Genomic DNA, 17,240 nt, shown 5'->3' with positions numbered 1-17,240 from the left:
TAGTCACATTTTCTCTGCAGAGACGTCTGTAACCATCATGGAGGTGGTGGAGGTGGATAATCCTCTGAATCCCAGCTGTAAGATAATGACCTTCAGACCTTCCATGGAGGAGTTCCGGGAGTTCAACAAATATCTCGCATACATGGAGTCTAAAGGAGCCCACCGAGCAGGTCTTGCGAAGGTGATTACTCAGCCTAGTCACAAAATAGTATCATTTGAGTTTAGATTTTATTTTTAGTTTTGTTGTTGTTATTTGTTTCTTTCAGTGCAATGTGTCTGCTATGCTTGTTAATGCAACTGGAACACTTAATTTTCTTAAAGAATATTTATCTTACTTTTGGATTATTTTTTATGCTAGGGTGTGTTCTATAGTGGTTTCTTTTCATTTTCCTCCTCCTCCTTGTCTTTTTTCTTTCTTTCTTCCTTTTTTTAAAGTAAGACTTCCAGAGGTGTGAATGTATCAGTTTTCATCCATTTCTCATAGAAAACATCTATTAAATTGAAGGTTAAGGTGATTCCCTCTCTGTGTTCCTTTCCTTGCTTCTACTTTTTCTTTTTATTTGTTTTACTGTTTTGAATCATGGCCATCATTTCATGGCCTCCCAAATGATGGGATTATAAGTCTTTCCTACCATGCCTGTCTCACTTTAAAACAACAATTTGTAGAAGTGTTACTTATCTTACATAAGTTCGGTCCCTAGAACCCTGTAGGACATCTATTGTAATCCCAGCCCTCCTGTGGCAAATGAAGACAGGAAGATCCTCAAAAGCTTGTGGGCCATTTAGCCTGACATAGAAGACCACCGTGTCAAAAGGGTAGAGGTATGAGGTAAGGGTACACATCCTAGGTTGTCCTCCGACTTCCACTCACTGGCTATGTAGGCTAAAAAGAACTTTAGATCATTTGGAGTTGGAGTTACGAGTGTTATCAGCTACCCCATATGGGTCTTAGAATTGGAATTCTGGTCATCATGATTGAGCAGCAAGTGCTCTTTAGCGATCCATTTCTGTAGCTCACTTCTGTTGTCACTTGTTCTTACTCTTTGCTCTTTTTGACTCTTTTGGGGACATTCCACCCAGCTACCAAATAAATAAACACATGAAGTCTTATTCTTTCTTATAAATGCTTAGTCCTAGCTTGGCTTATTTCTAGCCATCTTGTCATAACTTAAATTATCCCACCTACCTTTTGACTCTGGACTTTTGCTTTTCTCTATTTCTGTATATCTTTTCTTTCCTTGTTATTCTGTGTTTGGCTGTGTGACTAGCCCTTTTGTCTTGCTCCTTGATCTTTCTTGTTTTCTGATCCTGCTTTTTCTCCTTCTATTTATTCTGACTGCCAGCTGTATCCTTTCTACTATCTTGCTATTTGCCATTCAACTGTTAATTAGATGATAAATCAGGTGTTTTAGACAGGCAAAGTAACAGATTTTCACAGAGTTAAAGAAATGCATCATAAAACAATGCAACACATCTTCGCATCATTAAACAAATGTTCCACAACATATACAAATGTAAAGTACCTCAAAATAATATTCTACAATACACCACTCCTATTAATTTATTTTTATTTTTTCTTTAAAGGCATGGTCTTTTGTAGCCAAGGCTGGATTCAAACTTGCTAAGTGTTGGAATCACACCCCACCAAGTTAATATATCAGGGGTTTATTATTTCTGCAATGAGAAGTGAAGATGGGCTTACAGTTCTGATTATTCTGACAAAACAGTTTCATGAATGAATGGTTTATTTTGGCTCAGTTTTAGGATACTGTCCATCATGGTGGCCTGGACATCAGGCAACTGGTCACATTGCATCTACTTTATGGAAGCAGGAAGAGATGAATATTGTTGTTCAGCTTGTTTTCTACTTTTTGTGGCTAAAATCTGAGTCACATTTGAGGTGGGACTACACATCTCTGTAATACAATCTAGATCAGTCTCCTAGGTGATTTCTGCCAAGTTGGCAATCAATATTAACCATTAAAGTTGGGAAGGAAGATGTAGTAAATGTTTTCTTGTACTGTTCTTTTGCTATGTTGAGTTGAGACATTGTTTGCAAAAACAAGTTACACTGGCTTCTATGTAAAAATGAGTTTGGTGTTCAGGGTAAATGTCCACAAGAAGTCTTACGAGAAATAATCTATAGCTCTTGGTAGCTTAGAACAGATAAAACAAAAAATGATCTGTGAGGATGTTCATTTTTTTTCTTGTTCCTAAAGATATGTAACTATATCTTTAAAAAATAATGATAAATGATGTGCTTAGGGTCATAGAAATGTTCATCAAGGTGCTAAAGACTGTTGCAGGTTCAGATCATAAATCATATTTAGAGCTTTGAAGGAGCTACTGTCTGTATAATTTATTCTTTGACCTACACCAGGAGATGTAGCCTTCCAGAATATAATGAAAATGTATCTGTGTAGTAGGCTTTCTTTTAGGTCACCAACCAGCTCCCAGATCATGACATGGAAACTTCTTATTATTTGTAAATGCTTGACCTTAGCTTAGGCTCATTTCTTGCTAGCTCTCATAACTTAATTTAACCTGATCTCTTCATCTATATTTTGCCTCTGGGCTTTTAAATTTTCATTCATTCTGTATGTGCTACTCTGTGTCTTGCTGACTAGTGACTGGATATCTCCCTTTTTTTTCCTCCCTCATTCTCTTTTCTCTCCTCCTTATTCTCTCAGCCCACCAACCCCGCCTATCCCTCTTCTGCCTATCCCTAAATTGGCCATTTAGCTTCTTATTAGACCAATCAGGTGCCTTAGGCAGACAAAACAACACTTTTACATTGTTAAACAAATACAATGTAAACAAATGTAACACATCTTTATATAGTTAAAGTAATAATCCACAACATATCTTAATTGAAAACTTTTTTCTAGAGTACTTTTTTGTTTGTTTTAATTGCAGGTCAGCTTGTTAATGTATAGATATTATTTGTGATTTGTTTTTCTATAGACAGTTATTTCATTGTAAATGTTTGAGACTGGCAGAGCCTTTTGGTAGGCTGACCCATTTTATTGGAATTATGGGAAGCTTTTTTTTTCTGGACTTTTCATGTCTGTTCTGTAGATCAAATGGTGTGGACAACTATTGGGAGCTGAACAGAGAACCTCAGGACTTCAAGTATTAGAATGCAGAATGTAAAAATGATCCATATTTGAGGAGGCTGTTTATAAACCAGTTCTTCATTGTTGGTGGCATTTTGTTCCCAAAGGTCATTTCTTTTGTTATGTGTCTGCTGCCAGTAGCTGTCCTCTGACATCCACATTCATACTATGAGGCATGTGAACATTCCCCATGCTTCCATTCACCAATATATAGAATAAGTAAATGTAAACGTTTAGAATTTGATTTTTCAGTTTTTGCATCTCAGGACTTCCAGATTACCATTTGAGGTAAAGGTGGAGTGATCATTCTTCATTTGAGCAGGTGCTATATTTTCAGAATCATTTGGAACACATAATTAGTCCTGAAGATGTAATGGTATGTAATGGGGTTATCAAGAGTTCAACTTCATTTGCATCGAGAAAAGCTGGAGATCACTCCTTCCTTTCTCGCCAGATCTGTCTGTCTATCGATTGAGTCTGTCGTCTATTTATCTATCTATCTATCTATCTATCTATCTATCTATCTATCTATCTATCTATCTATCTATCTATCTATCCATCCATCCATCCATCCTCCTTCCCTACCTTCAAACCTACCATCTAATCTTTTTTTCTTTCTGAGACAGAGTCATCATAAATCCCAGATATCCTGGAGACCTGAACTTCCTGGTCCTTCTGCTTCCATCTCTGAGTGCTAGGGTTGTGTGTCACCATACTGTCTTTGTTATTTGACTTTTTAATGAAGCCCTTTGTTTTGTTTTCTCTCTTTTTGTTGCTTAAAACATCTCTTGGTCATCTGAGATTAGTATGCTGTTCCATAGTAAGGTGACATGTTTGGTAAGGAAGAGGAAATAGCAGCGGCCCTTATAAGGGAGCAGCAGGCACACTGAGTACACCTATGAAGCTTCTGACAGTATGTAATAGAATAAAGTTAATTAGAATTACAAACACACCTGAGCCCCGTGTATACCTCCCTCAACCTGAGGCTCATTAACAGAGTTTTATAATAATGTCACATTATACTAGGATGACAGTTGAACTGCTTGTTTCAAATCATTTCTGCTATATTTTCTTTGTCAAATAAATTATGTTAGCCTAGTCTCATTCTTGTTCTGGAGGTTGAAGTAATTTGAAGTGTACGAAACTCCAATAAACCATTTTTTATTACATTATAAAAAACCAGATTACACAGATGTAGATGGTTTTCTTTGGGCCTTACCCTGGGGGAACAAAGGCACACTGAGGTTCTTTCTTAATGTATTTTTAACAACATTAAATGGATTCATCTTAACTATTTGAAAGCAATAGCTGAGTACTTTATAGTAGTGATTTTGATTTCAGATATCTAATTTTGGTTTTTCTCTAATTAACAATTTTTAAATTTAGACTTACATTTTGTTGTTGTTATTGTTGTTAATGTGCATTGGCGTTTTGCCATGTTCCCCTGAAACTGGAATTGTAGACAGTTGTGAGTTGCCAAGTGGGTACTTTGGGTCCTCTGGAAGAACAATCAGTGCTCTTTACCACTGAGCCATCTCTTTAGTCCCACCTTTTGTGTGTGTATGTGTGTGTGTTAAATTTTTGTTATATAATCTTGGCTGACTTGAACTTTTAATTATTCCTCATTATTCCAGCATTCCAGGTACTGGCATGATACCATGCGTAGCATTGGTATCAAATAACCTTGATTGTCTGCACACTTGATTTTCAAGTTGGGAAATTGAAAATCTCCTTAAGTATAAAATGTTTTATTGTAAGGGTATCATGATGAACTTCTAAAATATGTGAAATGTATGACATTTGTTCCCTGTAGTACTTCTGTACTACATAGTACATTCTGTACATAGGTTGCACTAGAGAATGTTATACACACTATGTGCTTCAAAAACACCAGAGAGTGCAGATATATCCGTCTGTGGCTGCAAGATGAAGATAGAAGAAGCATTGTTCTTCCTTTGACAGTTTGTAGACAGCATCTGGCTTCAACATATGTAGTAGACATACACATTTTAGCTGGAAATGTCTAGGTTTTGGTAAACAGTGTTATAAATGTATATTCTGTTTTGGTATACTTCGGAAGGTGAATATATACAGTTTATAGAAATACAGCAGAATAGGTTTCTTTTACTTTAACTCATTAAATGTAAAGGTATTAACTTTGAAATTGCTTAATAACCAGATATTTTGTACTTGATTTCTAATTGTGTGAAGTAATTTAACACTTAAAAATTTAAAATGGAATTGGTGTGTGAGCTCAATAGGTAAAGCACTTGCCTCATGAACCTGATTACCTACTGATTCTTCTTCAGTCTCTGGATCCCATCTGTAGTGGAGGGAAAGAACCAGCTCCTGAAAGTTGTCTTCTCATCTCTGCTTGTACGCCACTCTCCTTTCCCATGCATATTAATAAACTAAAATAAGATAAAATTTAAAATTAGTTCAAAAGAAAATATTTGTTACAGGCTTTGTTTTGTCTGTTTTCCTCCCTTTCATTTATTTATTTATTCATTTATTTATTTATTTTTTTTAGTATGGAGTCTTATTGTGTATACCCAACTGGTTTAGGACTCATGATACAGACCAGGCTGACCTCAAGTTTATAGAGATCTTACTGATAGGCTTAAGTTTGTAATGATTTTATTTTATGCTCTGTTCTATCTTTAGAAATTTGTTTCAGAATATTCCTAGGGGGCTAGAGAGGTGTTTTAGTGAGTAAGTGCACTTGCTGTTCTTGCAGAGGACCTGGTTTAGTTCCCAGGACACCCATGATAGCATACAACCCTTCATAACCTCAAGGACATCAGACATTCATGTGGTACACATACATACATGCAAGTAATACACACCCACAAAATAAAATAAATATTAAAAATAAACTTTTAAGAAAAAATAAATATTTAAATATTCCTAGGAACCAATTACACCTTTTTTTTGTTTGTTTGTTTACTTTATTTTCCCAACCCCACCCCAAGACAGTTTTTTTTTCTGTGTAACAGCCTTGGCTGTCCAGGATTGTAGACCACTCTGGCCTCAAACTCACAGAGATTCACCTGCCTCTACTGGGATTATACACATGCACTACCATGCCTGGCATACTTATTTTTATTTTTTAAAATAAGAATTTTATTATTTTGTTTTATTATTATATATGAGTGTGTGTGTGGGTGTGAGTGTTGTTGTATGCAGAGGTCAGACAACCTTTAGAAGTCATTTTTCTCTTTCCATCAAGAATTCCAGGGATGAAACTCAGGTAGTGGTTTGAGTATATGTGGACCACTTGTGTGTAGGAGACCTCAGAAGTCAAAGAAGGTCATTAAATCCCCTGAAACGTAAGTTACAGAAAGTTGTGACCTGCTATTTGGTGATGGGGGCCGAACCCCAGTCTTCTGACAGAGCAGTAAATACTCTTTGCCACTGAGCTATTTCTCAAGCCCCTATTTATGTTTTATTTTTGAGACATGGTCTCTTGTATCTCAGACGGCCTTGAACTTGCTTTGTAGCCAAGAATGCTTCTACTGTCTATAGACATTTACTACCATGTCAGGCTTATGTGTTACTGGAGGTAGAACCCCAGACTTTGTGTATACTTCCTATTTCTTATTCTTTTAAGATTTATTTTTATTCATGTTTGTGTGTATATGTGTGTGATTATATGCTGTGTATTTTCAATTGTCTTCAGAGGGTGAAGAGAGTAACTCTGGTCTCAGTAAGTAACTCTGTCTCAAAATAAAATAAAATAAAATAAGGTAGATAGGAATAGAGGAAGACATTTGATATTACTCTCTGGTCTCTACATACACACGCATGTGTATCCTAATGCATGTGCACAAACACAAAAATATACAGATGCTACGTATACTAAGTAAAACAAAGCCTAGTATTTAAGAGTACATGGCCACATATAAAACTAAATTTTATTATCAATAAATTCCATAGTCATTACCTCTTAAATAAAAATAGACCTATTTGGAAGAGATGCTAGCAACATTCTGCTTCTTATTCCTGGGTTAGTGAGTCCTCTTTGGTTTGGCTTCTAATAATTCATTTTCATTTTCTTTCAATTTAAAATATTTTAAGAATTTTCTAAGGTATGCTAGTGCATGCATGTAATTCTAACATTTAGGAGGCAACAATAGGAGTTCCAGGTCATTCTTAACTATATAGCAAATTCAAGGGTGGTTTGGGTTGCATGAGAACTTATCTGAAAACACAAGAAAAACAAAACAAAACTAAAAGTACTGCCCTTGTTGGAAGAGGCATACCATGGAAGTAGGCAGAGACTACAAATCAAGCTTTTCCTCATCTTCACAGATAACTGGTCTTTAGACATTTATTAGTTTGCTGTAAACTGAGGTTTCTTTCCCTTCTGCCAGTTCCCAAATAGCCACTCAGAGGCTTAATATTATAAATCTTTGGCTGTTGGCTCAGGTTTATTATTAGCTAACTCTTTAAATTAACATGTATTTCTTATCTATGCTTTACCATGTGTTTTGTGCCTTTTTACATCATTTTTTACATGTCTTGCCTCCTTGGCAGCTGGCTGGCATCTCTTAGATTTCACTCTTCTCCTGTATCTCTGATTGGATTTCTCGCCTAGCTCCATCCTGCCTTGCCATATATCAAAGCAGTTTTGTTTATCAACCAATGGGAGCAACATATATTCACAGTGTACAGGATCCCACAGCAGTTTGCAACCATGTTGTTTGACAGTGAAGGGGAGTTGGATGGACATAGGCAAAGGAAGTGAAAGCGACCTCCCTGCGATTGACTTCTTGTTACCAGAAGACATTATGGGAAATATCTCAAGAACCTTTGGGAAGGCACAGGGGTTGGTGTCTAAATAGAACCAATAGTAGAAAGGGAAAGACACAGGGTCCCTGTAAAATACCCAGGCTAACATCCAAGCTTAGGCCTCTCACTTTCTTAAGGGATAAAGCTTTCACTTTCAGTTTGTCTTTGTCTTCCAAGACATTCAGTTCTTTGTCCATGCAAGACACTAGATGTGGAAGTTCCTCTAAATGACTACAGCAACCCTGTTATATGCTATATTACAAAAGAATTCTAAAGAGGAAATTTTGACCAAGCGAATATTTACTGATATGTGTCACATAAAATCACATAAAAAAGAGACACTTAGATAAAATACAGTAAAGATGAACTTCTTTGAGGACCATTAACATTTGAGCTTCTGTTGAGATGACACAGTGGTTCATTGTTTTGGTGTCATGATGTTTCAGTTAACATTGTAGCCTCTCTGTCATTAACTCTTTCCCCCCTCAGTCTTTCCGTATGTTTTAAAATCTTGCAAATTAAAATCAGTTGTTAATAGTACCACTGAAAATGAGGTAATACAAGAATAGTTTTGAGTGTAGTGAGTATTCAGTGAATTTTGTTAAGAATCATACTTCCTTAGTACAAAGTCTTCGTGAGTTTTTAAAGTACTTTTGTTTAAGTGATGTTGAGAAAATGTTAAATTATGTTTTTCTGAAAAATAAAGGATGTATAATATTTAGTTTTGAATAGTTTCAGGTTAATATTTTGTTTTGTTTTTAGGTGATTCCTCCTAAGGAGTGGAAACCGAGGCAATGCTATGATGATATTGATAATTTGCTTATCCCAGCACCAATTCAGCAGATGGTCACAGGGCAGTCGGGACTGTTTACTCAATACAACATCCAGAAAAAAGCCATGACTGTGAAGGAGTTCAGGCAGCTGGCTAACAGTAGCAAGTGAGTCAATTAATTTTTATTTGTATTTTTTCCAAAGAGGTATGTGAGTATGGCAGGAAGCCAAGTAGCTAGAGAAGCTTATAATTAAACGCTGGACCATGGTGATGCACAGCTTTCATCCCAGCACTCGGAAGGCAGAGGCAGGTGGATATTTGTGAGTTTGAGGCCAGCCTGGTCTACAGAATGAATTCCAAGACAGGCTCCAAAGCTACACACAGAAACCCTGTCTACAAAAACAAACAACTAAATAAGGAAAGAAAGAAGAAAGAAAAATAGGAACCTCTTTTATCTCTGGTTTCTGTTTTTCAAATGGCCTATTCACGTTCACTTATTTCTAAGGAAATCGTCCCACATTTTATTTCACATCATCATTATTATCTCATAATCTAGAAATGGTTTTTTTCTTTTACTTGTCATTCTCTTTATTTGAATTGTCTTAGTTTTATTGGATGAAATTTTATTCATAATTTTTTAAGACTAAAATTTCATCAGCATTAACAATTTCAAAAAGAAAACTTTGAATGAATAGGAAGGTACATATTATATTAGTTATCTATGGATATATAACAAATTCTCAAAATTAACCTCTTCAGCTAGCTCACATTTCATAAGAGTCTGGAGCCTAGGAGTCATGTAGATATGTGGACAAGTGATTTTAGCTTGGGGTGTTTTGAAGTTTATTGTTAGGTGTTCACTGGAAGTGCTGCTGCTTGGGAACGTGGCTGAAAGATTTTTCCCAGGTGAGCTCCTTCTATGACGCTAAAGTCTTTGCTGCTTGTCCTTTAAGGGAAACTTTACAAGTTTTTTTTATTATTTATTTATTTAATTGTGTGTGTGTGTGTGTGTGTGTGTGTGTGTGTGTCCTGGAACTTGCCTTATAGACCAGGCTGCTATTAAACTAACAGAAATCCTTCTTCCGCTGCCTCCTGAGTGCTGGGGTTAAAGGCGTGAGCTGCCACACCTGCCTTCACTCACATATTTAAAACTACACTTCATAATAAATTGTAGACATTGTCCTTTTTCTCTTAAATACTTTTGCATGTATATGTACCTTTAGAGTTTAATATTTGCTTTTTATTTAGTTTATTCTTTGACAATTTCATGCATGTATTTAATGTATTCTGGTACCGTATCCACTACCATCTTATCTCCCTAACATCCATTTCATTCCCCTTTCTTCCTTTAGGTCCTTTTCTCATGTTCATACCTTTTTGTTTTGTTTTTTGACCTGCTGAGTTTAATCAGGGATGTCTGAGAAATTATAGTATTATAAATATACAGTGGAGTCTGATAGGCTCACTTGTGGTTACACATTTGAAGATAATGATGCCCTTTGTCCAAAATCCTTCATTAGCCAATGGATTCCTCCATCCTTGACTGGCAGCTGAAAGGTCTAATACTGTGCAGACACAGTGCTAGTCACGGGTGCAGTGAGTTAACAATTAAAATGGGTATGTCATGTCTTTATTTCTTCACCATTTTCCTTATCCTACATTCTTTCCGCTTCCTCTTTGGCAGTCTTCTTGAATACTCAGATAGTGGCAATTGGCTTCTTCCAGAGAAATTGAATAGGTGCAGCTTATACTAAATGGAGAGGAGAATGAAGTTTTACGTTTTTTGGGACAAGGAGATACGCTGTCACTGTAAAGCCTAAACTGACAATGAATTTGTGGTCCTCCTGTCTAAGTCTCCTAAGTTCTGGGATTAAAGGTGTATGCTACCACACCCAGCAAAATTTCCTTTCTTGAAGAAGAAACTATTAAAGAATTTATGGATGTATTTTAAAACCATCACAATTAGTTTTTCTTTTTTGATATTTTATGCCCTAGATAAAAACCTTAACCTGCAGTTAGAGGCATAGCTCAGTTGGTGGACTGTTTCCTAGCATGCATGATACTGTGAGTTTAATCTCCAACTTGGTGTTGTGACATTATGCACTTGATGCTAAGGATCATCTAAAGTTTAAAAGTCATCCAAAAACTCCCATGAAACTGACTGTGTCCTAGCTCCTGCTTTTCTCTCCTCCTCCTATAAAAACAATAAAATACCCATTCTGACAAAAATGAAGCCAAACCAAAAAGACCTATCAAAAACATAGCTGTCTATAAATTTCTTGCATGGTTGTGAATGGAAACAAATCTTTGGATGAATGTAGCTAATTAGTCATAAAAGTAAATTGTGCTGGTGTGCATATTTGACATAGCAAGCAGACGATAAGGAGTACTTTTATATTTCTAATGTAGAACCTTCTGATACTCTATAGGAATTATAAATTTTAAATTTAATTTTGAGTTTTATTAAAGTACTAGTAGATCCTCATTCTTTTATATCTTAGTGAGATTGTAAGACTTTCCTTTTATGTTGAGTACATTATTCAATTATTAAGAAACTTTGTTAGTGTGTATGTGTGTGTACTTGAGTCTGTGCTTGAGTGAGCATGCATGTGCCATATAGCTTCTGTGGTAATCTTAGGACAACTTTGTGGAGTTGAATCTATGGACTGGAACTCAAGTCCTCAAACTTCTGAGGCAAATAACTGCCTTTATCCAGTGAGATATCTTGCTGATCATCATCATAATTCCCCAATGGGACCCACTTTGGGGAATGAGAGAACCAACTACCACAAATTTTCCTATGGCTTTCATGTGGCACACTTATGTGAGCATACACATACAGTAAAGAAATGAATTTGCTAAAAAAAAATCCTTTTGATAAATATCATATCTCTGTACCATGGAAAAGGTACACAGTGCTTTGTGGATTACAATGAAGATTTAACTTTTGTGATGTTTAACCAGGGAGACAGAAGTTTCATTTGTAGGTGCTGTTGAGATAGATTTTGAAGGAGGTTCAAAAATTTCAACCAGATACAGAAGTAATATGTGATAGCCAGATATGGGAAATATTGTTTTGCTGTCACACACCTTTCATATCAGAATTAGGAAGGCAAAAGTAGACCAGTCTCTGAGTTCAAAGCCAGCCTGATCTCCATAATCAGTGCCAGACCATAAAGGACTATTATAGTGAGATTCTTTCTTAAAAAAAAAAGTAATACATAATTAAAATCTCAGATATAGAAATACATATCTCCCAGATAAAATCATTGTAATGTATAGTAATTCAGAACACTGATAAGAGAGTTGTGGATGCAGTTCAGTGGCTGAATGCTTGCCCAACATACTCAGTTATCTTATTTGATCTCCAGCCTTTGTGCATTTATGTGTGAAATAGTAGGGTTGGGGAGAGACTACGCCTGATAAGAATTGATCTTAAGTTCTGTGTTCTGTTGTCACAGAGAGTCTTTGATCATTATTATTGGTCCATTTGCATATTCTGCATGTTTTCCATCTTTCACTTAAATATTGTGTTTTTATTTTGTGTGTGAAGGACACACATGCCATGGCAAGTTTTGTGGTGGTCCTAGAACAACTTGTAGGAGTTGGTTTTCTCCATTAACCATTTATGTTTTGTGGATTGAACGCACATTGTCAGGTTTGGTGGCAGGCACGTTACCCATTTTTTTTTATTTTTAAAGAACATAAATTCACTAGGGTTTAGTTTTATAGTTGTCTCTGTCTCGCTGAGATGGCTTCATTATAGATGGATTCTTTTCCACTGAAAATCACCATGCAGGTAAATTTGGTTTGTTTACCTCTGTATCAGTGCAACCTAAGATATGGCAGGCATGTTTTTACTATATAAATTGAATCAATAGTGTTATGTTAACAAAAATACATTTGAACTTGTATAAATTATTAGGTAAGTGATAAACATTTACTTAATAACAATATATGTTTCTCTGAATTATGTTTAAAGATAATATTTAGATATGGTTCTTTTTTAGTTATAAAATTTAATTATTAAGAATAGTTTGATTTCTAGATTGAATTTTATTTTTTTCAAGTCTGTTTTCCTCTAAGTTTTAGTTACTCTTTTTCATAATAATTATATTGTTAAGATGCTGTGCTGCTTAGTTTTTGTCAATTTGACACAAGCTAGAATCATGTGGGAAAAGGGAGCCTCTGCTTGGATAATGCCTCTGTCAGATTGTCTGTAAACAAGTCTGTCGGTTCCTGTACAATATAGGAACTTCTGGAGGCATCACAGTCCCTGAATTCAAACTGTACTACTACAGTACTACAGTACTGAAAACAGCCTGGTATTGGCATAAAGACATACAGGATGACCAATGGAACTGAATCAAAAACCCAGATATTAATCCACACACCTACTAAGAACACCTGATTTTTTGACAATGAAGCAAAAAATATAAAATGGAAAAAAGAAAGCATATTTAACAAATGGTGCCAGGATAACTGGATATCAACATGTAGAAGAATGAAAATAGATCCATATCTATCACCATGCACAAAACTCAAGTCCAGATGGATCAAAAACCTCAACATAAAGCCAGCTACACTGAACCTCTTAGAAGAGAAAGTGGGAAGTGCACTTGAATGCATTGGCATAGGAGACCACTTCCTAAATATAACCCCACCAGCACAGACCCTGAGAGAAACAATTAATAATAAATGGGATCTCCTGAAACTGAAAAGCTTCTGTAAAGCAAAGGACACGGTCAACAAGACAAAAACGACAGCCTACAGAATGAGAAAAGATCTTCACTATTCCCAAATCAGACTGAGGTCTGATCTCCAAAATATACAAAGAATTCGAGAAATTGGTCATCAGAAGAACAAATAATTCAATAAAAAAAAAATGGAGATGTAAACAGAGAACTCTCAGCAAGAGGAATCTAAAATGGCTGAAAGACACTTAAGGAAAAGCTCCACTTCATTAGTCATCAGAGAAATGCAAATCAAAACAACTCTGAGATTCCATCTTACACCTATAAGAATGGCCAAGATCAAAAACACTGATGACAACTAATGCTGGAGAGGTTGTGGGATAAAGGGAACACTTCTGCATTGTTAGTGGAAGTGCAAGCTGGTACATCCCTTTGGGTATCAGTATGGCGATTTCTCAGAAAATTAGGAAACAACCTTCCTCAAAGCCCAATAATACCACTTCTGGGTATATACTCAAAAGATGCTCAATTTTACCACAAGGACATGTGCTCAACTATTTTCCTAGCAGCATTTTTTGTCATAGCCAGAACCTGGAAACAACTTAAATGCCCCTTGACTGAAGAATGGATAAGGAAGGGGCTGGAGAGATGGCTCAGCGGTTAAGAGCACTGGTTGTTCTTCCAAAGGTCCTGAGTTCAATTCCCGGCAACCACATGGTGGCTCACAACCATCTGTAATGAGGTCTGGTGCCCTCTTCTGACCTGCAAACATACACACAGACAGAATATTGTATACATAATGAATAAATATTTAAAAAAAATGGATAAGGAAAATATGATACATTGACACAATGGAGTACTACACCGTGAAAAAAATGACATCTTGAAATTTGCAGGCAAATGGATGGATCTAGAAAACATCATATTGAGTGAGGTAAACCAGACCCACAAAGACAAATATCATTTCTATTCACTCAAATGGTTTTTCGACATAAAGCAAAGAAAACTAGCCTACAAATTATAATCCCAGAGAACCTAGACAACATTGAGGACTCTAAGAGAGACATACGTGGATCTAATCTACATGGGAAGTAAAAAAAGACAAGATCTGAGTAAATTGGGAGCATGGGGACCCATGGAGGAGGGGAGATTAAGGGAGGGGAGCAGAGAAAAATGTATAGCTTAATAAAATCAGTAAAAAAATTTACAAATTCATCAGGGCATTATCTTGATCAATGATTGATGTGGGAGGGCTCAGTCCACTGTGGATAATAACAACCCCCTGGGCTGGTGCTTCTGGGTTATATAAGGAAGCAGGGTAAATAAGCCACGAGGAACAAGTTAGTAAGCCATGTTCTTCCATGGCTTTTGCTTTATTCTTGCCTCCAGGTTCTGTGCTTGAATTTTGTGTTGACTTTGTCTGTGATAGACTATGATTGGTACATGTGAGCCAAATAAACCCTTTTTTGCAAAATTATGTTGGCCATGGTGTTTATTATAACAATAGGAAGCAAACTAATGCATATATATCTCAATATGTATAATAGAATGTATATACCTCAATGTATATACCTGTAGGTATAAGGATAAGTGTGTAGGATACAGTTAGATGTTTTGCTGGTTGGCGAAAGTGGCACTAGTAGGTTGTCCTCTAAGGTTCCTTTGTTACAGTGTCCATATGTTTTGACCAGCTGTGATCTCTAATTGTGTCTACCTGCTACAAAAAGAAGTTCTTTGATAGGCATGAAACTTATACTGATCATCTTGTTTGTCATGTGTCTTTTTAGATTGTTTATCTCTTCTTGTTTTGATTTTGGTGGTTTGGATGATCGAGAAATTCATTTATTTCATTTAGATTTTCTAACTTAATGGAGTATAGTTTTTTAAAATATTTCAATTTCTCAAGTATCTTTATTTTATACAGCTGTATGTTTGTTTCTTGAACAAACAATGCTTGTTTCATTCAGGTGTCTATTGCTAGTCTTATGTTTGAGCTGTCTGTTTCTTTTTAAAGGTACCTGATAAATTTTAAGTTCTGCGTCCTGGGGTTCATGTAGGGAATTCTTATTGGAGAACATGTCTATAAGACTGATGCATTTGGGGGGCGGGTGCAAGATATATTGCCTTAACTTTTCATATTGATTTTATGATGTGACCTGGCCATGTGGTTGGTTGGGTATCTGATGTGAGGTTCTGACTGCCTCATTAGGCCTATGTACATACAGGCAGTGTGGCTGAGGCAAGGCCTGAGGGATGAGGATGGCATAGACAGATGAGGTTTCATGTACTCACCAGGCCAGATCCTTGTATACATGTGTGATCTGGTGTATGCATGTAGGTTGTAGCTAGGTGCCGCCTTGGTGGTCTGGTGGAACTCACTAGACTAAACTAGTACACATAGTATATAAGAGTGGGGCCATTGCCGAGCCTGCAATTTGGGAAAGGCACAGGCAGTGACTGAGAAAACTAACGGGGGAGAGGGGCTCTGGAGAGAGTACAGACAGGCTATGTTTCGGGTAACTCAAAAGAGTGGATCTGAGAATAAGGTTGGGGAACAGGACAAGGGCTGAGGATTGGATTTGCCATAGGCAATTGGAATGGAGGATGAGGACAAAGAGAGCATAGGTAGTCTTCCTGGGACTGCCATGGTGACTACCAAGTCCCTGGTAGCAAATGGGGCTGAGATCAGTCTAGTCCAAAAGACATCACCTCTATTTTATAAAGTAATAATTAAACCCCAGAGAAATTGAGCTTTCTGTCCAGGGTTATTTAATTTTTGCTTGACAAACCTTGATGCATGTGGTGGCTCTTACCTGTAAGTACAGTTCTAGGGTTGCCAAGGAAGGAGAAGCCTAGTCATGAGCCTCTCTTTTAAGAGCTTTGCTACAGTGAGTGAAAGGTTCTGAGAAAATATTATTGAGTCAGTTTTGAGTAAATTGACATTTGGAACAGCTGTGATGGACTCTGGAGTCAGTATTCAGTCGGCTCTGGTACAGTTTACTAAAATGCTTACTTCTAGTTTCAATATGCATTTCAAATACTTAACGATGTAAAACATTCACTTCAATTAATAATGTCAACTTAAGCTTTTTATTATAGTATTCAAGGTTAAAAAAATTCTCAGTTACCTATACAGTGACAGATTCTATAGTGCTTTAAATACACATACTACTTTTTCAGAGGACCTGCATCCATGCTGGGAGGCTGACAACTACCTGTAACTCTAGCTCCAGCGAATCCAGCAGCTTCTTCTAGACTCCAAGAGCACATACACATACATGGCATGCATTCACAGATACTGATAAATAATTTTTTTAAAACAATCTAAAAATAAGCCAAAGAAGTAAGTTGGGCTGGTAGACAAGCAGTTTTCCATTTGAGCTAGGTGTATATATTCCTAACTCCCGAGCTCTGTTTTTGATTTTATTTTTAAAAAACCATCAGTGGGATTATGATATATTTAGTGTGGGAATATTTTAATGTCATTAAATAGAAAGAAGATCTACCTTATTTTATGTTTAGTCAATCATGATAGTTAATATTCATTGTCAAATTAACAGGATCTAGAGTCATAAGCCTCTGGGCATACCTGAGAGAGTTTATTTATATTAGATTAATTGGTATGGAAAGACTACCTAAACTGGATAGAATAGTTACATGGGCTGGGATCCTAGACTAGAAGAAAAGGGAAGCAGAGTTGAGAATTAGCATTAGTCTTTGATTCCTGAATGCAAATGCATGTGGTTTTGCCATCTCAAACTTCATTGTTAAAGTGAACCCTTTCTTCTTTAAGTTGCTTTTGTCATAACTGTAGGAAAATAATTCATACCTATTGTGTTTCTAGTTACTTACACTGTACCTCCTCAT

The 17,240-nt window shown here is 36.3% G+C and overlaps 1 protein-coding gene across 1 annotated transcript in view; it reads left to right on the top strand.

Moving 5' to 3' along the window:
- Positions 1 to 17,240, top strand: part of Kdm4c (lysine demethylase 4C) — a 172,856-nt gene that overhangs the window by 11,043 nt on the left and 144,573 nt on the right. The window contains exons 2-3 of the mRNA XM_085686138.2: positions 21 to 181; positions 8,670 to 8,845. Of these exons, the coding sequence (XP_085542264.2) occupies positions 38 to 181; positions 8,670 to 8,845 (320 nt within the window). The 5' untranslated portion in view covers positions 21 to 37. The remainder of the gene's footprint in view (positions 1 to 20; positions 182 to 8,669; positions 8,846 to 17,240) is intronic.

This window comes from Myodes glareolus, chromosome 3 (assembly GCF_982192425.1).
Source record: "Myodes glareolus chromosome 3, mMyoGla1.1, whole genome shotgun sequence".
In the NCBI taxonomy this organism is placed as follows: Eukaryota; Metazoa; Chordata; class Mammalia; order Rodentia; family Cricetidae; genus Myodes; species Myodes glareolus.
This window is presented reverse-complemented; position numbering and strand designations above follow the sequence as displayed.